Below are 17,698 nucleotides of genomic sequence, written 5' to 3'. Positions count from 1 at the left end.
CATTAAACAAGGTCGCGCAAGAGCTACCTGCAGAGATATCGGAGATCGCGAGTCAGATCGCGATGGCCGGAGACTACGTAATCAATGCATCTTTGGATGCGGCCAATTGCTCGGCACTTGCTGCCGCAAATGCAATTTCTATCAGAGCTCTATGGTTAAGGACATGGCGGGCCGATTCTACTTCCAAGAAGTCCTTGACTTCCCTGTGCTATCAGTGCAGCCATCTATTTGGGGAGAAGTTAGATCAACTTATCTCCGACTCCACAGGAGGAAAGAGTGGTTTTCTTCCTCAACTAAAGGTCAAACCACCTTTTTGCCACCCTTTTCAGGCACGTTTTTGGGCCTTTCGCAACCTTGGGTGGACCACAGCGGCCAATTCCACCGCTTCAGGCCGCCCCAACCAGGATAGGGAGAGGCAGGTCTCATATAGAACCAACCCATTGGGGAGAATGCGTACTCAACAGCCCAGATCGAGGGGATCCAGATCCCAAAGATTGTCAGCCAAATGACTCGAGGCGTTTACCAGACGACACCAGCAAGGTGGGCGGCCGACAACTCTGGTTTCGCCACATCTGGTTCAGTGTTGCAGGTCGACACATGGGTAAAGGAGTTGGTGGCCTCGGGTTACAAAATAGTTTGTCAGAAACCCTCCAAAATGTTTTTTTCTTTCTCGTCTTCCCAGGGTGGATACCCAGGCAAGAGCTCTGTTGGGAGCCATCGAATCGCTCCAGCACAACGGGGTCATTGTTCCCGTGCCAGAGCACGAAAGGGCTCAGGGCTTCTATTCCAACCTGTTTGCGGTTCCCAAAAAGGACGGATCTGTCAGACCTGTTTTGGGCCTCAAACTTCCAAACAAATTCATCAGGGTCAGACATTTCCGGATGGAGTCTCTCCGTTCAGTCATATCGGCCATGGAGCAGGGAGAATACTTGGCCTCGGTCAAAATCCAGGACGCATATCTGCATATTCCCATCTTTCCTCATCAAAGGTTCCTGCGTTTCGCCATCAACGGTCGACATTTTCAGTTCGTGGCGCTACCTTCTGGGAGCTGTTGCTAACCCGAAGTGTTCACAAAGGTTATGGCAGTTGTCATGGCCATATTGCATTCTCGAGGCATAGTCGTCTTGCCTTACTTGGAAGACCTATTGGTCAAGGGCCCTTCAAGACGGGCATGCGAGGGAAATGTCAACATCACGCTAGATACTCTTGTCCGCTTAGGGTGGTTGGTCAATGTAAAGAAGTCATCCCTTGTGCCAGCTCAGAGGATTTCCTTCTTAGGAATGGTCTTCGACACTTGCTGAGGGTTGGTGATTCTCCCTCAGTAAAAAGCCCTAGCTCTCCGGCAGGGAGTTCGGACTCTTCGCCAACCAGTCCCTCATAACATTTGTTTCGGGATGAGGATTCTAGGAAGAATGGTGGCAGCAATGGAAGCAATATCGTTCGCCCAGTTCCATTTTCGCCCCCTGCAGCACGCTCTCTTGTCAGCCTGGGACAAGAATCCTTTCACGCTCGATTGGCGGTGCCGACTGTCCTCTTAAGTCAGGCAGTCGCTCGGATGGTGGATAACCAGTTCCTCTCTGACCCAGGGGAAACCCCCCCCCCAGACCATTGGCTGGTGATAAGTCTCCTCGGCTGGGGAGCGGTGTTTCGCCACCACACTACCCAGGGACGGTGGTCGCCACAGATCAGATCAACTTATTGGAGATACAAGCAATTCAGCTGGCTCTGCAGCAGTTTCATCACTTCTTAGCAGGCCGCCTCGTCCAGATCCAATCGGACAATGCCACGGCGGTGGCTTACATAAATCACCAAGTGGGCACCCACAGCAAAGCAACCATGCGCGAGGTGGGGCACGTTCTTCAGTGGGCCGAAGCAAACCACTCAGTGATTTCGGCAGTCCACATCCCGGGCGTGGAAAACTGGGCGGCAGACTTTCTCAGCCGGCAGGGTCTTGCGTCCTGAGAGTGGTCACTACATCCCGAGGTCTTCCAGCAGTTTTGTCAACTGTGGGGAACTCCGGATGTGGACCTGATGGCGTCCAGAGTGAACGCCAAGGTGCCATATATGTCGCTCGGGCCAGGGACCCGCAAGCAATCGCTGTGGATGTGTTGGTTCTGCCATGGAACCAGTTCCACCTCCCATATCTATTTCCCCCACTGCCACTATTCCCGAGAGTCATCAAAAAGATCAAGACGGAAGGGGTTCCGGCGATTCTGCTGGCCCCGTCGAGCGTGGTACGCAGATCTAATGCAGCTGCTTGCCGACGTTCCTTGGCGACTGCCAGAGCGCCCAGATCTACTTTTTCAAGGGCCGATTTGGCTCCCGAACTCGGGGGCCCTGTGTTTGACGGCATGGCCATTGAATCTTGGATTCTAACCCAGGCAGGGTTTGGGAGCAAGGTGGTCGCTACAATGGTTAGCGCCCGGAAGCCGGCTTCAGCACGAATTTACCACCACACCTGGAAGGTGTTCTTTGCTTGGTGTCGAGGCCAGAGTGTTTCTCCACTGAGCTTCTCGATTCCCAACATCTTGGCCTTTCTCCAGTCGGGCCTAGACTCGGGCTTGGCCCCAAGTTCCCTCAGGAGACAAATATCGGCCTTATCCGTCCTGTTCCAGCGCAGAATTGCTACCTATTTGCAGGTGAAGACTTTCATCCAGGGAGTATCCCACTTGGTACCTCCCTATAAGGCGCCTATGGACGCCTGGGACCTTAACCTGGTCCTAAGTGTTCTGCAGGAAGCTCCATTTGAACCACTTCAGGATGTCTCTTTGAGGTACCTGTCCTGGAAAGTGGTGTTCCTAGTGGCCATCACTTCCATCAGGCGGGTTTCAGAGCTGGTGGCCCTATCCTGCCGAGCTCCGTTCCTCACTTTCCATAAGGATAAGATGGTGCTCAGACCAGCCCCTCCTTTTCTGCCGAAAGTCGTGTCCTCATTTCACATTAATGAAGATGTTGTCTTGCCTTCATTTTGTCCAGCACCGGTGCACCGTGTGGAAAAGGCTCTTCACACGTTAGACCTGGTGAGAGCCCTCCGGAAGTACGTGTCGAGGACGGCACCCTTTCGTCAGACGGACACGCTGTTCGTGTTCCCCGAAGGGCGCAGGAAGGGACTCGCTGCCTCAAAATCGACCATAGCCAGATGGATTCGTTTGACTATTCAGGAGTCCTACCGCATTAGAGGCACGCCGATTCCAGCAGGGATCAGAGCGCACTCTACTCGGGCAGTGGGCGCCTCTTGGGCGCTTCGGCATCAGGCTTCGATGGAACAGGTTTGCAAGGCAGCAACCTGGTCCAGCCTGCTCACATTTGCCAAACATTATAATATGCATACTCAGGCCTCGGCGGATGCAAGCCTAGGTAGAAGGATTCTCCAAGTAGCGGTGGCGCACCTTTAAGTAAGAGGTGCATGTAGCTTGGAACAGTGAGTCAATCTCCCACCCAGGGACTGCTTTAGGACGTCCCACAGTATCTGTGTCCCCCAATGAGGCGAAGGAGAAACATGGGTTTTTGTGATAAACTCACCGTAAAATCCTTTTCTCCGAGACGCTCATTGGGGGACACAGCACCCACGCTATTAGCCAAGTTGGCTTCTATTTTGTTTAATTTATACGCATTTATTTATGTGATATAAGGGTGATCTTTTTTCTGGACATGTTGTACCTGTATTAAGGCTGATTTTGTTGTCCTTCTGCTTTGGCACCAAACTGATTTCCACCCGCAATAGGGGCGAGGGTGTATACGGTGGAGGAGGAGCTAACCTCTTTTTTTTCACTTAGTGTCAGCCTCTAAGCGGCAAAAGCATACACCCACAGTATCTGTGTCCCCCAATGAGCGTTTCGGAGAAAAGGATTTTACGGTGAGTTTATCACAAAAATCCCTGTTTTGCGTTTTCGCAGCGATTTTAAACATACGATTTTGCCGCGAAAACGCAAAAAAAAGCATCCCATGCAATACAATGCTAATGCTGTGGATTTTTCTGCCGTGGAATTGCATCGTGGAAAAATCCGCAGCATGCTCATTCTTTGTGCGGAATCGCGGGAAAATCCACACACAGGAATGCATTGTTCTGCTTACTTTCCGCATGTGGCTGTGCCCACCATGCAAAAAGTAAGCAGAACATTTGCGGATGGTACCCAGGGTGTCGGGGAGAGGAGACGGTCCTCCAGGCTCTGGGTACTGTATCCTTGTAAAAATTAGAATTAAAATAAAGAAATCGTCATATTCTCACCTTCCGATGTCCCTCGCAGCATCGCCAGGCCTCAGCGATGCTCCCGGCAAGTTCCATTCCCAGTGATGCATTGCGACAATGACCTTTGATGACATCGAGGTCTCGCGATACCGTAGCGGTCTCACGAGACCGCGACATCATCAAAGGTCATTGCCGCAATGCATCACTGGGAAAGGGACTTGCCGGGAGCATTGCGATGATCGGGAACACTGCGTGGAACGCCGGAAGGTGAGAAAAACACGATTTATTTTTTTATTATTTTTAACATTAGATCTTTTTACTACTGATGCTGCATAGGCAGCCTCAATAGTAAAAAGTTGGTCACACTGGTCAAACACTGTTTGACCAGTGTGACCAACCTATCAATCAGTTTTCCAAGCAGTGCTACAGATCGCTTGGAAATCGCTAGCATTCTGCAAGCTAATTACGCTTGCAAATCGATAGTTTTTCCGCGGGAATTAAAATGCAGTTTTCTCTCATATTTCCCAAGGAATGGAATTACAGAATTCCCGCAGAAGTTTCCGCTGCAATTCCGCAACGTTTTCACATGGCCTTAAAGGCAGAGCAAAGTACTGCAGTGCGCAGGTGCTGAAAAATGTCAGGCCTAGCGCCTGCGCACTTCAGTACTTTGCTCTGCCCTCAACAGAGCAGAGAAGTATGCCGGCGCAGGTGCACAATACTGAGCAGACTGTGTGGATGATACAGGGACGCGTCATCCACACGAAGCAAGAAGGACGACGTATTGCAATAAGATGGGAGGCGCCGGACCAAGAACATCGATGCCCCTCGGACCGGACCACCCAGCAGGTGAGTATAATAAGTTATTTTTCTTCTCTTACAAGTCGGGTTAGGGGCAGATATACAGCATTATGGAATGGTGTATATCAGTCCTGAAAGGTGATACTTAACTCGTATCGGCCAAATCTGGTGACAGGTTCCCTTTAATATCAAATAAGACCCCAATCTGGGTACAGCATTGGCAGGAACCAGATGTAGGTGAATAGGAGCTGATCTGTTGTCCCGGGGAACGGCCACTCCTCAGTCTACGGAGCCATGCTGATATCAGATCAGACCTTTACTGATCTGTTGTTGATGACACTGAACAGTCCATTAAATATTTAAAGCCACTTCATAAGCTTCTGGTGGTAACGGCCTGATTCCTTTTGTCTTTCAGGGAAGACCATTCATTCAATGGTTGCCCACCTGGACGCTGTTACTAGCCTTGCAGTGGATCCTAATGGAATATACTTAATGTCTGGAAGTAAGTGATCTGATTTACTAGAATATTGTGTAAGTGACTCTATGCAAGGACAGTCTGCCAAAGTCCAAACTGCACAGCTATAGAGGAGAATTTATCAAGTCGTGTACCAGAAAAGTATCATTGAGTGAATAAAACCCCGCCACCTTAAGCTGGAGTCACACATGGCAATCTCGCTAGCGAGATCGCTGCTGAGTCACAACTTTTGTGACGTAACAGCGATCTCACCAGCGAGATCGCTGTCTGTTACAGCGATCAGCAACCGGCCCCCCTGCCGGTATCGCTGATTGCTGCAAGAAACCTCTGGACTTTTTTTTCGGCGCTGGTCTCCCGCTGGACAGCACGCATCGCTGCGTTTGACAGGCGGGAGACCAGCGATCAGCTGTAAAAAATAATAAAAATTGTTCTCACCTTCCGACGTCCCGCGCAGCCATCCCACCTCTCTCCACGCTCCGGTCCCAGTGATCCTTTGCGAGAATGAACGTGAGAATGTCACGGTCTCGCGGGAGCGCGAAGTCTCGTGGTCAATCATGCAAAGGATCACTGGGACCGGGAGCGTGGAGAGAGGCGGGATGGCTGTGCGGGACGTCGGAAGGTGAGAATAACAATATTTTTTATTTTAATTCTATTTTTTTACAGGGATGGCATCAGCGCTAACGAACACAGCGTTGTCGCGCACTCGGCATCGCTGTGCTGATCGCTGGTGAAGCTGTCTGACAGCTCACCAGCGATCACATAGCGACTTACCAGCGATCCTGAAACGTTGATATCGTTGTCGGGATCGCTGGTAAGTCGCTATGTGTGACTCCAGCTTTAGTGTGCTGCCGTATTGTGCATGATGCCCCTCTGTTGCATAAATTATTTCCGTTAACTTGTAATCCATTCCCCTTGTGTGCATTTCTCCTGCAGGCCACGACAGCTCTATTCGCTTGTGGAATCTGGACAGCAAAACGTGTGTACAGGAGATCACTGCCCATCGCAAGAAGTTGGACGAGTCTATATACGATGTTGCCTTTCACCCATCCAAAGCATTCATCGCCAGTGCTGGAGCTGATGCGCTGGCCAAGGTCTTCGTGTGACCCTTCCATACTTCTCCCCTTCCCCTGTGCTTTCACAGTGCCACAAGTGCATTTTGGAACAAAAATGGAGTCACTTGCGGTATTTAAAGAAACAAGTCCTTACGACATCACTGCCAAGAGGAATTTGCTCCAGCGCCGACACTACACGATGACTCCTTCTGCAGGCTAGGGAGATACTGGTTACCACACAGCTGCCAGTCCCCTCCATCTTCTCATTCATCAGTATGGCTCTGTCCAGGGATATAATAACTGTACTATGTTCCCTCCGTTTCACAGTAACCAGTATTCACAGCCCCTGCAGAGGGGGGTCTGTCCTATATATTATATATACTATAAATATCTTTCTTTCTTCTACAATCCAGATGAAGAAAAAGAAAGAAAAACAAACATTTTAATCGTATTTTTGGCTATTTTCTTTTTGCGCCTTGTACTTTCAATTTCAGGTCTTGGGTGCACAAATATTGTGAATCAAGAGCTCAACTAACGGGGGGGGGGGGGGGGGATATGGAGCCTCTTCTCGACGTCTGAATATACTGTAGATTATTCAGTCGTTGGCTCGCGTCAAGCGGTTACAATGCAATAGCGGATCATTAAGCCCCTAAATCACAATTTCCCTGGAACTTCATAGGACTAGAAAAGTAGCAAGGAAGTGGCTTCCGCACTATTCTACCCAGTTCACATTGCAATATCTTGATAAAATGTAGCTTATTGTTTTAATAGCTGGCATTGAAGAATTCAGTGTCTGGCAGCCAATGAAGGGATTTCTTTTTTCCTTTTTTTTTTTTTTTTCCTTTTTTTCCTTTTCTTGGGCAATGCTAGTGTGTTACTATATAATTTTTAACCTTTGTCCTGCATATATACCGGTTTGGACCTGACTATTGTTTTTATGCTTTTTATTTTTAAGTTGTCACAGAATTGCAGTGTTTTTATCAGGATAGTACATGCCTGACAATGAAATTTTGTCCTATTTTTTTTTTTTCTTATCACATTTTTTTTTTATTTATATATATATATATTTTTTTTTTTATTTTTTTTTTGCCTTCTTATTGACCCCCTCGATCCCTTTGTAAAGCCAGAAGTCGGTGACGCTGCCAGAAAATCTGGCGTTAGGTTAAACAGAACTGGGTGGCTACATACACACTAACAACTAGTTCCTTATTTTATTCTTTTTTTTTTTTTTTTTCTTAACTGGCAAGAGGGGTTTCATCTGCTCCTATCATCGCACCCCCACCCCTTTTTAACAAATGCAGCATTCTATCACTGTGTGATATTTTGTATGTTTACTTTATTTACGAGTTAATTTATCCAGAAAGTTTCCCAGCAAAGTTCCAACTGCTTAATGTTATTTATTTCAGCTTTATATTTGGTTTTTTTTTGTTCGTGTGACACAGGGCTTGCATTATTTGTGGGACACAGTTTTTTTGGAACAATGACTGAAGGCCATTATTTCTTTAATAGAATATTTAATACCAGGAGCTTCTTACCTACAATATCAGACTGAGCACGGAGCAAGTCGAAATTGCCATTGCAAAATGGAGCGGAAGATACTCAAAAATGACAGGTCAACAGACTGAAGCTCCGCGGCAATTTTTGCACTTTAAATATATGCTTGACCTCGTAGCGCAACACAGCTAAACACCTTAAAGGTCAAAAAAAAAAATTCTCCCTGCATTATTTTTTTTTTTTTTGTAATTGAACCTTAAGGATTTTTGTCCGTTACTTCTCAGATTTGTCGTCTTATTCATCTACCGTATTTTTTTTTTTTTCCTTCCTGCATTATTCAGTTTCTGGTATTGACAAGATTTTAATTTGTGTTCTGCATGAATAAAACAATTTCACATTTTTTATTTTTTTTTGGTCTTCCACGACAGAAAAGAGTTTGCGCCTTTTTATAAGGTTTTATTTTTTTTTTTTCCTTTTACAGACTGCAAATCGACAAATTTTTAAAGATTGTACCACAAAAATAAGCAGACGGTTGTTTTGAAAAATAATGTATATAAAATGCATATAATAAATATTAAATGGTGTACCTGTATACATTTGCATTGATTGACACATCCTCTATACGTCATGACAGGTAATAAGATATTTTTGTAAATTTCTATATTTGTTTATATGAAACTTCTCTTAAAGGGAGAATATTAAAATGTGTATTTATGTTAACTCCGCATTAACTAGCATAGTGTAGTTCTGTTTTATATAGATGAAATTATGCAGAAAAGTCTATATTTTTATTTTATTCTTGAAATAAACTCCTGCATGTTATGTTGAAACCCTTTTGATCTTTAAGAGGCACTAACCACGAGGAGTTTTTTTTCTTCCTAATTTGAGAAACAAAAAAATAAACATTTTTAACATTCTTAGTAGCTATCTTCTAATTTTCCCTTCACCATGACAGCACCCTGTACCGAGGGAGTATCCGACCCCAGGAACAGGAAACCTACTGAAATAAAAGCGGTCGTACCTCTCTTTGACCCCAAGTGGTTTCCTGTTTCTGGAAGAGAAGCCCTTTGGTCCAGGAGGAAGATAACAACATACCTGGGGAGAGTTCTCCTGGTGATTTGTGCAACCTGTGAAGTCCTGGCTGCTGAAGGGCTGTCCTAAGGTTGGGGGCGCTACTCTTCCTAATCCTTTCCACCTGGAGCTTTCTTTCTGATGTTCACAGCAGGCTGCTTCCGGGTTCAGAACACTGAATGACATCAGGTTTAACAGAGGCGCTTACGCAGGCCTGGCTGCTTCCAGGTTCAGAGGTGAGGCCAGATGTGATGTGGCCGACACAAAACAGTGCAGGCTCACTGACCACTTCCGGATTTGGAGGATGGAAACCGGAAACAAGGAATTTCCAATAAAACACCTGGAGCCTTGGCTCCTCCCACTCCTCAAATATAAAAGAGGAACAGGTGAAAATTTTTGGCCGTGAATGAGAAGCCACAGTGCAGCATGGGGAATCCCAAGATTTGCCTGGTGATGGAGATGATCCCAAAGCCTACTGTTTTGGATCATCTATTTATGTAAACCAAGTATTGTGGCCACTTGTACGGCTAGGTCCCTGGTTAAATGGCTTCAAGAGCTGCATTCCCAAATAAGAAACTATGTCCTAGAGAAACTTTTAGAGCAATAACCACTATTCAATTAGCAGCCATCTAATCCCATTTGATATACTCTTGCAGGAATAAAGAACCAGGTAGTGTTAGAAAGCAAAAATCTTAGTTGATTAGAAAACAAAAATCTTAGTTGATTAAGAAAAAGGGGGTTTGCCAGAGGAAGAGCAAAGGTTTTAAATCAATATGTGCTTAATAAAGAAAGCACATGGTTCATGCTGAACCATAATCAATTTAAAAGCTGTGAATTGCTACAGAAAAATTCAAAATCTAAAGCCTACAGTCAAGCTTATGTACCTCTTTTGCTTTATGACTGTTAAAAGATGCATATTGACTCATACCAATCCACCCAGACCACCAAAAATAGTGTTGGTGAGATTCAAAGGCGACCTTCAACTACAATTCCAGTATGTACCCTTCGAGGTGTCTTTAGTATCCAGAATCTTTACCAAAACAGTTTCAGAAATGACACATAAAGAAAAAAAGACCCCCTTATATTGCAAGATTTGGCCTTTATTGTAATGGGAGAATCGAAAAAGGTCTGTTCAGGGGCAGTCAAACACGTTTTAACTGCCCTTACAAGGTTAGCGTAGATAAAAAATATTCAAAACTGGAGCCCCTTCAGGATCAGATTTTTATGGGCTTCGGCTTAGAGGCTATTCATCCACAATGGTTTCTTCCATCAGAAAAAAATTCAAAAGATTCTAAAAGTCCAGAAAGATCAGGACTAGGGGTTGATCGAATAGCTTCGGATAAGATCTTATCCGAATAGCTATAGCGTTTACCGAATAGCTGCATCGGGAACCCGGATACCTGGAGCGCTGCCGATGATCAGTTGTTCGGCTCTCCATACATGTGTTGTGACTGAAATAGCGGCGACACAAGCAACTGCGGCGACGAACAGCTGATCATCGGGAGTGCTCCAGCTATTCGGGAAGGGCTATAGCTATTCGGATAAGCTCTTATCCAAAGCTATTCGATCATCCCTAATCCGGACATCTCTGTAAGAGAAGGAATGTCCTTATTAGGATCCCTATGATTCCAGCAGAACAGTTGGCTCTATTCCACACAAGATGTCTACAGTGGGAGGTCCTGGCAATACAGTTCACTAGAGGAGACCATCTAGATTCAAAATTTCATCTTTCTACAAAGGTTCTAAACTCACTAAAGTGCATGGACAGAAAGTGCCTCTTAAAAGGGGTTCCATGAACTGTACAAGGACCGATTGTAATTACCACGGATGCGAGTCTAGTAGTTTGGGTTGCCCACCTGGACCAGTTTTGTTTTCAAAGACAATGGGATTCCAAAATAAGACAGTTCTTCCAACTTAAGAGCTGACCGCAGTCAGGTCATACAAGCAACCTTAAAATGGAGTACAGGAAAAAACTTAATTTTATCTGACAACACAGCAGTGGCTTACTTAAATCACCAAGAGGGGAACCAGGTCAGATCCATTAATGACAGAGGTTGAAAACATTTTCCGTATAGCAGTGCAAAAAAGTTTTTATCCGTATCGGGCCGACACTTAAGGGGATCTTAAAACGTCATTGCCTACTACCAGAGTCGCCATTCGCTCAGCCAAGAGGAATGGACCTTTAACTCAAAGAATTTTCAATCAAATTTGTATGGCATGGGGTTTATAGATCTATTTGCTACCAGAGGAAATCTCCAAAGTGGAAACGTTTTCTCTAAAGCCAAGGGAATTCCCGAATGGGGTTGGTGCATTTCTGCAAAAAAAAAAAAAAGTGATTTTCATCTGGCCTATGGTTCTCACTTTTTCCCCTAATGCCTATAGTATTGTGTGACAGGCTGTCCATGCATGTTTTGTGACTGTCACACAGCTGCAACAAATGCAGCTGTGGCGCTGATCAGCTGATTATCGGGAAAACTCCAGATATCCAGGTTTCTGATGCAGCTATTTGAGAAGCGCTATAGCTATTCGGATAAGGAGTTATCTGAAGCTATTCGCTCATCCCTAGTTTTAACATGGTGTCATGGAAAACGGGAAATAAATTCCAAGTGTGGAGAAATTGGAAAAAAAAGTGCAATCCCACACTTGTTTTTTTTGACTTTTTTACTAGGTTCACTAAATGCTAAAACTGACCTGCCATTATGATTCTCTAGCTCATTACGAGTTCACAGACACCAAACATATCGACGTTCTTTTTTTATCTAAGTAGTAAAAAAAAAATTCCACTTAAAATAAAAAAAATTGCTCCATTTTCCAATACCCGTAGCGTCTCCATTTTTCGTGTCGTGTTGGGTGAGGGCTTATTTTTTTGCGCACCGAGCTGACGTTTTAATGGTGCAGATATGATCTTTTGATCGTCTGTTGCATTTTAATGCAATGTCGACGTGACCAAAAAACATTCTTGCGTTTTTACTTTTTTTCTCGCTATGCCGTTTAGTGATTGGGTTAAGACTTTTTTTAGTGATGGACATGAGTTAATTTCTTTTGGTCCCCATAGCAGCTAATGACTGAGGTATTCTTTGCAGCATGAGGTGGTGCATTGTCATGAAGATGATTTTTCTACTTATGACTCTGTTCTTTTTGTATCATGGAAGAAAGTGGTCAGCCATGAATACTATATACTTTGCTGTCATTTTCACATCTTCAGAGACCCTAAAGGGGCCTACTAGCTCTCTCCCCATGATTCTGACCCAAAATATTCCACCACCTCCTGGCTAATGTCCCTAGCCAGGGTTGCCTGAAATTCCTCAGTAAACAAGTCTGTTTTTAAAATTAGTCCATGTATGTCTGGGCCCACTGCAAACGTTTCTTCTTATGAGCACTGCTTAGGGGTGACCGAATAGTAGGTTAATGCACAACTACAAGCCTCTAGAGAATCCTACACCTTGAGGTTTGTGGGACTGCAGAGGCATTAAGTGCTTCAAATACCTATTTGCTGATTTGTAATGGTATTTTAGCAGCTGAATTTGTCTGGTAGAAACCTTCCTCATGATGCCTTTTATCTGCACCAACCTGTGTGACCTTTTTCGGCCACAAATCTCTTCACGTTACAATGAACACTTTAAGTTTTCGTGAAATATCTAATGCTTTCATATCTTGTCCATGGCATTGCTCTATTTGATGCTTTTTGGCAGCAGAGAGATCCTTTTTCTTTCCCATATTGCTTGAAACTTTTAGCCTGCTTAATAATGTGGAACGTACTTAAGTAGTTTTCCTTTTTATTGGGCTCACCTGGCAAGTTAATAATCACAGGTGTTTGAGTTCAGTGATCCAAAGAGTCACGAATCACAATACCATCCATGAGTTTGTGAAAAGTAAAAAATTACATCTTTACACAACACTTAAATCCAATTTGCGTAATAAGTTAGAACGTTGTATAAAGGCAGACCAGCTGTATAGTTTGTTTTACTAAGGCTTGAAGTAGTTTTCCAGTCTCCAAAAATTATCGTCCAAACAGATAACTATTATATCATAAGTGTGTGTGTGTGTGGGGGGGGGGGGGGAGGGGGGGTCCTCAACAGTTGTATTGCCTTGGTTCTCCCGCAGCCTTGAGATAATAGAGCTTCACTGTCATTGACACTCGCCTAGACAGTGAATGGTGTAGCTTTGTAAATTTGCGACTGGCTGCTCCATTCAACTCCTCCTGGCTATGGTTTTGTGGCTGAACTCGCAGGACAAAGCCATCTAGTGATTGGTGGAAGTCCTAACAGTGTGAACATCGTGGATCTAAAAATTATCACCTAAACCCTGAGTAGGATAATTTTTGAAGACTGGAGTACCCATTTAAAGTTAAATCAAAAGTTTAAAACTTCAGCTGGTCTTAACAGAAGATATTTCATAGTGAAGCATACTCCTGACATCACTTGTAAGCATGTAGTGTGTAACAGTACAGGTACGGTTGTGTGCTCGCAAATGGCATTATACAACTTCTTCATTAAATGATGATTTTCTTACAATAGTATTTTTACCTGGGATGTGTGGATAGTATTGATTTTTATTTTGGATGCGTGGATAGTATTGATGGCTGTTACTTACAGTATTACTGGAAACACGTGCACAATCCTATAAAGCCACTTTAATTTAGGATCAATTCAGTAATGAGATTTGTGGCTTCGCAAATGGACAAATACTTTCTCTTCTTTTACAAGTATTTCACTTATAATTTAAGTTACAAAAATACATCCTTCCATCTTCTTTTTCTATCATACCAGCCATTATATATCTTCTTCCTTAGACCTCATTCACACGTCTTTTATATTTCCTCATTTGAGTAAGTTAGTTTTTCATTAGTAAGCTGAACCAGATTTTCATCCACTTTTTGTCTAGTGTGCCTCTTTTTTTTATCAGTGTGTCAACAGGTTTTCTCCTGAAATAAATATTTCCCAGTCTCTCCTACCCAATAATCCCATAATGACTTATGACGTACTAGTACATCATACACTGGCTCCCTGACTTTGTGGGCTCAGGAGTTGAGCCTGCGTTTTCGTTAGATGATTACAGTTATTGAGCCATCATGTGTCTGTATCAGCCGCACTTGAAGCTGAGCTCTGCCCGCGGCTGTTAATCTGTAAAATGTGACTAACTGGAATCTGTGATCAGTGGCCTTTACAGCGCACATCCCAAGGGACGCCATCAACGTGATTGTGGGGGTTGCTGTGTAAGGCTGGTTTCACATTAGCGTTGAAACAACGCTGCGCACTGCGTCGGTAAGCCCCGCCCCGATCCGTCTCCCTGCCCGCCCCATCCGGGATCACCGCCTACTTTCGCATTTGCACGCATGCGATCGGCGCACCCTATCTTTAGCATAGGGTGCGCAGATCATGCGCTGCCAGTGTGAAAGTAGCGTGCTGTGCACTTTTGACAGTGCGCCGTGCGCGCCGAAATGCAGCATGTTGCATTTTGGCGCGCACTGTGCACCGTCAAAAGTGCGCAGCACGCTACTTTCACACTGGCAGCGCATGATCTGCGCACCCTATGCTAAAGATAGGGTGCGCCGATCGCATGCGTGCAAATGCGAAAGTAGGCGGTGATCCCGGATGGGGCGGGCAGGGAGCCGGATCGGGGCGGGGCTTACCGACGCAGTGCGCAGCGTTGTTTCAACGCTAATGTGAAACCAGCCTTAGCGGAGAGTCTGCTGGAGTGCCTGTCATGATGGTACTCTCCTGTAGAGACTGTTTTTTTTTTGTTTTTTTTAAGTGATTGGCTGATTGCATGTTTGAGTCCCCTAAAGGGACTAGCACATTAAAATAAAAACTAAATTAAACAAATAATTTAAAAGTTTGATTTCAACCACTTTTTAAGCCATTAAAAAATAGGAGAAAAAAATATATATTTGTGGTGCCTCCACATGGAGACTGCCACATCTCATCATGAAGTAGATGAGCTGTGGAATCACTCCCCCCATCCCTGCCCAGCTACACCTCAATGGGATAAATTGGGGTCTTTGCAAAGAAATCCATGGAAAGCCCCATAGACCATAACAGACACATGTTCTATCCATGAAAAGCACTTAGGCTGGGGCCACACTTGCGAGAAACTCGCACAAGTCTCACGTCTCAATACCCAGCACTGCCGCCGACACTCGGACCAGAGCGCTCAGCTGCATAGAAATACATGCAGCCGCACACTCCGGTCCCGAGTGCCGGCGGCAGTGCCGGGTATTGACACTCGAGACTCGTGCGAGTTTCTCGCAAGTCTAACCTCAGCCTTAGTTTGATACTTAGCTGAGCTGTGTTTCCATTAGCCACTCCCATTACAAAGAGGGAGGACCAGAAGATTGATGTCCATCGTGCAGGTTAGTTTAATTTCTCTATCGCTTCATTGGGGGACACAGGAACCATGGGTGTATGCTGCTGCCACTAGGAGGCTGACCCTGTACAGAAAAAGGTTAGAGCCTCCGCAGTATACACCCCAACGACCGGCACTAATTTAGTCGGTTTAGCTTAGTGTCAGTAGGAGGTGGACACGGGTCTTTCATTAGACCCATATCTACCTCAGTGCGTCGTTTCTTTTCAGGTTTCCGGGGGGGGATACAGAGTGAATGGTCACATCTGTAGACCCACAAAGAGACTATGAGTACGGCGTGTACTGCCACCCCGTATCCTAGCTCTCCACAGCAGGACCAAGAGTCCCTAACACGGATGCATGTCAGGCGATCTAGACTGGTCCTCGTCCCCCATCTTCCACCCACTCGCCCACCAGAGCCTGTCGGTTTGGAAGAGACGCGGACATTCGTCCACAGGATTCATGAACACGGGATAATGCAGGTACCATCTTCCTCGCCCAGGTTTTTGCTCCTCAGAAGACAGGAACAGGTAGAGGGTAAGTATGGGACCCCTGAGTCGCATATCTCCCGAGGAATCACGGCTCCTCTCAGCACCCGGTGACAGCCTCTTTCCTCTCCCTGCCTGCCCCCCCCGGCTGCACTTATCTTATTTCATCTCTGCAGCCGGGCTTCAGGCAGGGATCCATTCGAGAGTGGTTGCCGCAGCAGTGCAGCGATGTCTCCGCGCTTCCCGGCGGCCGCCGCATTTACTCCAGGCCCCAGCTTCAATTTGGACCTTGCTCTGCGTCGCGGCACAGCAGAGTTTTCAACCTTTTTATTTTGAACAAAAAAAATGGTCAATTGTGAAATTATAAGCATTATCAGCTTATTACAAAATTAAATCAAACAGTTATCAAGGCAAAACTTTATTCTAGGTGATGTTACATTTGCACATAGGACCCCTTGTTGGAAAGAAGCTTCTGAACTCTCTCGTCCATTGAATTTGTCAGTTTTTGGATGGTTTGTGCTTCAATTGTTTTGCATGTGGACAGAATACCCTCCCAGAGCTGTTGCTTAGATGTGAACTGCCTCCCGCCATCATAGACACTCCTTTTGATGATGTTCCAGAGGTTCTCAATGGGGTTGAGGTCAGGGGAAGATGGTGGCCACACGATAAGTTTGTCCTCTTTTATGCCCATAGCAGCCTGAGATGCAGATGTGTTATTTGCAGCATGAGACGGTGCATTATCATGCATGAAAATTATCTTGCTGCGGAAAGCACGGTTCTTCCTCTTGAACCATGGCAGGGCAGGAAGTGCTGTTTTAGAAACTCCACATAGATTATGGAGTTCATCTTTACCCCTTCAGGGATCCTAAAGGGGCCGACAATCTCTCTCCCCATGATTCCAGCCCAAACCATTATTCCACCTCTTCCTTGTTGGCACCTTAGCCGTGTTTTCGTGGGGTGTCCATCAACCAGCCATCCTCCACTCCATCCATCTGGACCATCGAGCGTTGCACGGCACTCATCGGTGAACAAAACAGTTTGGAAGTCAGTCTTCATGTACTGTTTGGCCCACTGGAGCCGTTTCTGCTTGTGTGCAGTGGATAGAGGTGGTCGACAGGATGGCTTACGCACAGCTGCAAACCTCTGAAGGACCCTGCATCTTGTTGTTCGGGGGATGTTGGAGGCACCAGCAGCTTCAAAAACTTGTCTGCTGCTATGACAAGGCATTTTTGCAGCTGCTCTTTTAACCTGTTGCAATTGCCTGTTGGAAAGAGTCCTCAATTTTTCCTTATCAGCACACACACGTGTGTGCTGGGAATCAGCTACATACTTCTTGATTGTGCGATGATCATGATGAAGTGTCTTGGCAATATTGATTGTAGTCATGCCTTGACCTAAATACTCCACAATTTGTTGCTTCTCAGCAGCAGACACATCCTTTTTCTTTCCCATTTTGGCAAAAAATGTAGGCTGCTTAATAATGTGGAACAGCCTTCTTAAGTAGTCTTGCCTTTATTTGGACACACCTGCCAAACTAATTTGCACAGGTATCTGCAATTGCTTTTAGTGATATAAAGAGCCCTGACACACATCACCATCAATGAGTTTAAATGACAAACAAAAAAATTCTAACCTTATCACTTCTAAACTCTTTTTGCATAATAATTTGGAACACATTTTAAATGAGGAATTGTTCTTCCGTCCTTTTGTCCGGGTCCAATCCACCCTCTTGAGCTAACCTTGAACAAGCTAGACCTGATCAGGGCAATGGTCTACCTGGCTAGGACAG

General features: G+C 45.3%; 1 protein-coding gene across 9 annotated transcripts in view; it reads left to right on the top strand.

The window, feature by feature from the left end:
* The window catches only part of STRN3 (striatin 3), a 66,931-nt gene extending 58,003 nt beyond the window's left edge, over positions 1-8,928 (top strand). For all 9 annotated transcript variants that reach the window (XM_073577816.1, XM_073577815.1, XM_073577817.1 and 6 more), the window contains 2 exons: positions 5,403-5,489; positions 6,396-8,928. In XM_073577816.1, the coding sequence (XP_073433917.1) occupies positions 5,403-5,489; positions 6,396-6,565 (257 nt within the window). In that variant the 3' untranslated portion in view covers positions 6,566-8,928. The remainder of the gene's footprint in view (positions 1-5,402; positions 5,490-6,395) is intronic.
* Positions 8,929-17,698: the final 8,770 nt, after the last annotated feature.

Source organism: Dendrobates tinctorius, unplaced genomic scaffold (genome assembly GCF_039654945.1).
Source record: "Dendrobates tinctorius isolate UK_male_01 unplaced genomic scaffold, ASM3965494v1 ptg000057l, whole genome shotgun sequence".
Classification (NCBI taxonomy): Eukaryota; Metazoa; Chordata; class Amphibia; order Anura; family Dendrobatidae; genus Dendrobates; species Dendrobates tinctorius.
This window is presented reverse-complemented; position numbering and strand designations above follow the sequence as displayed.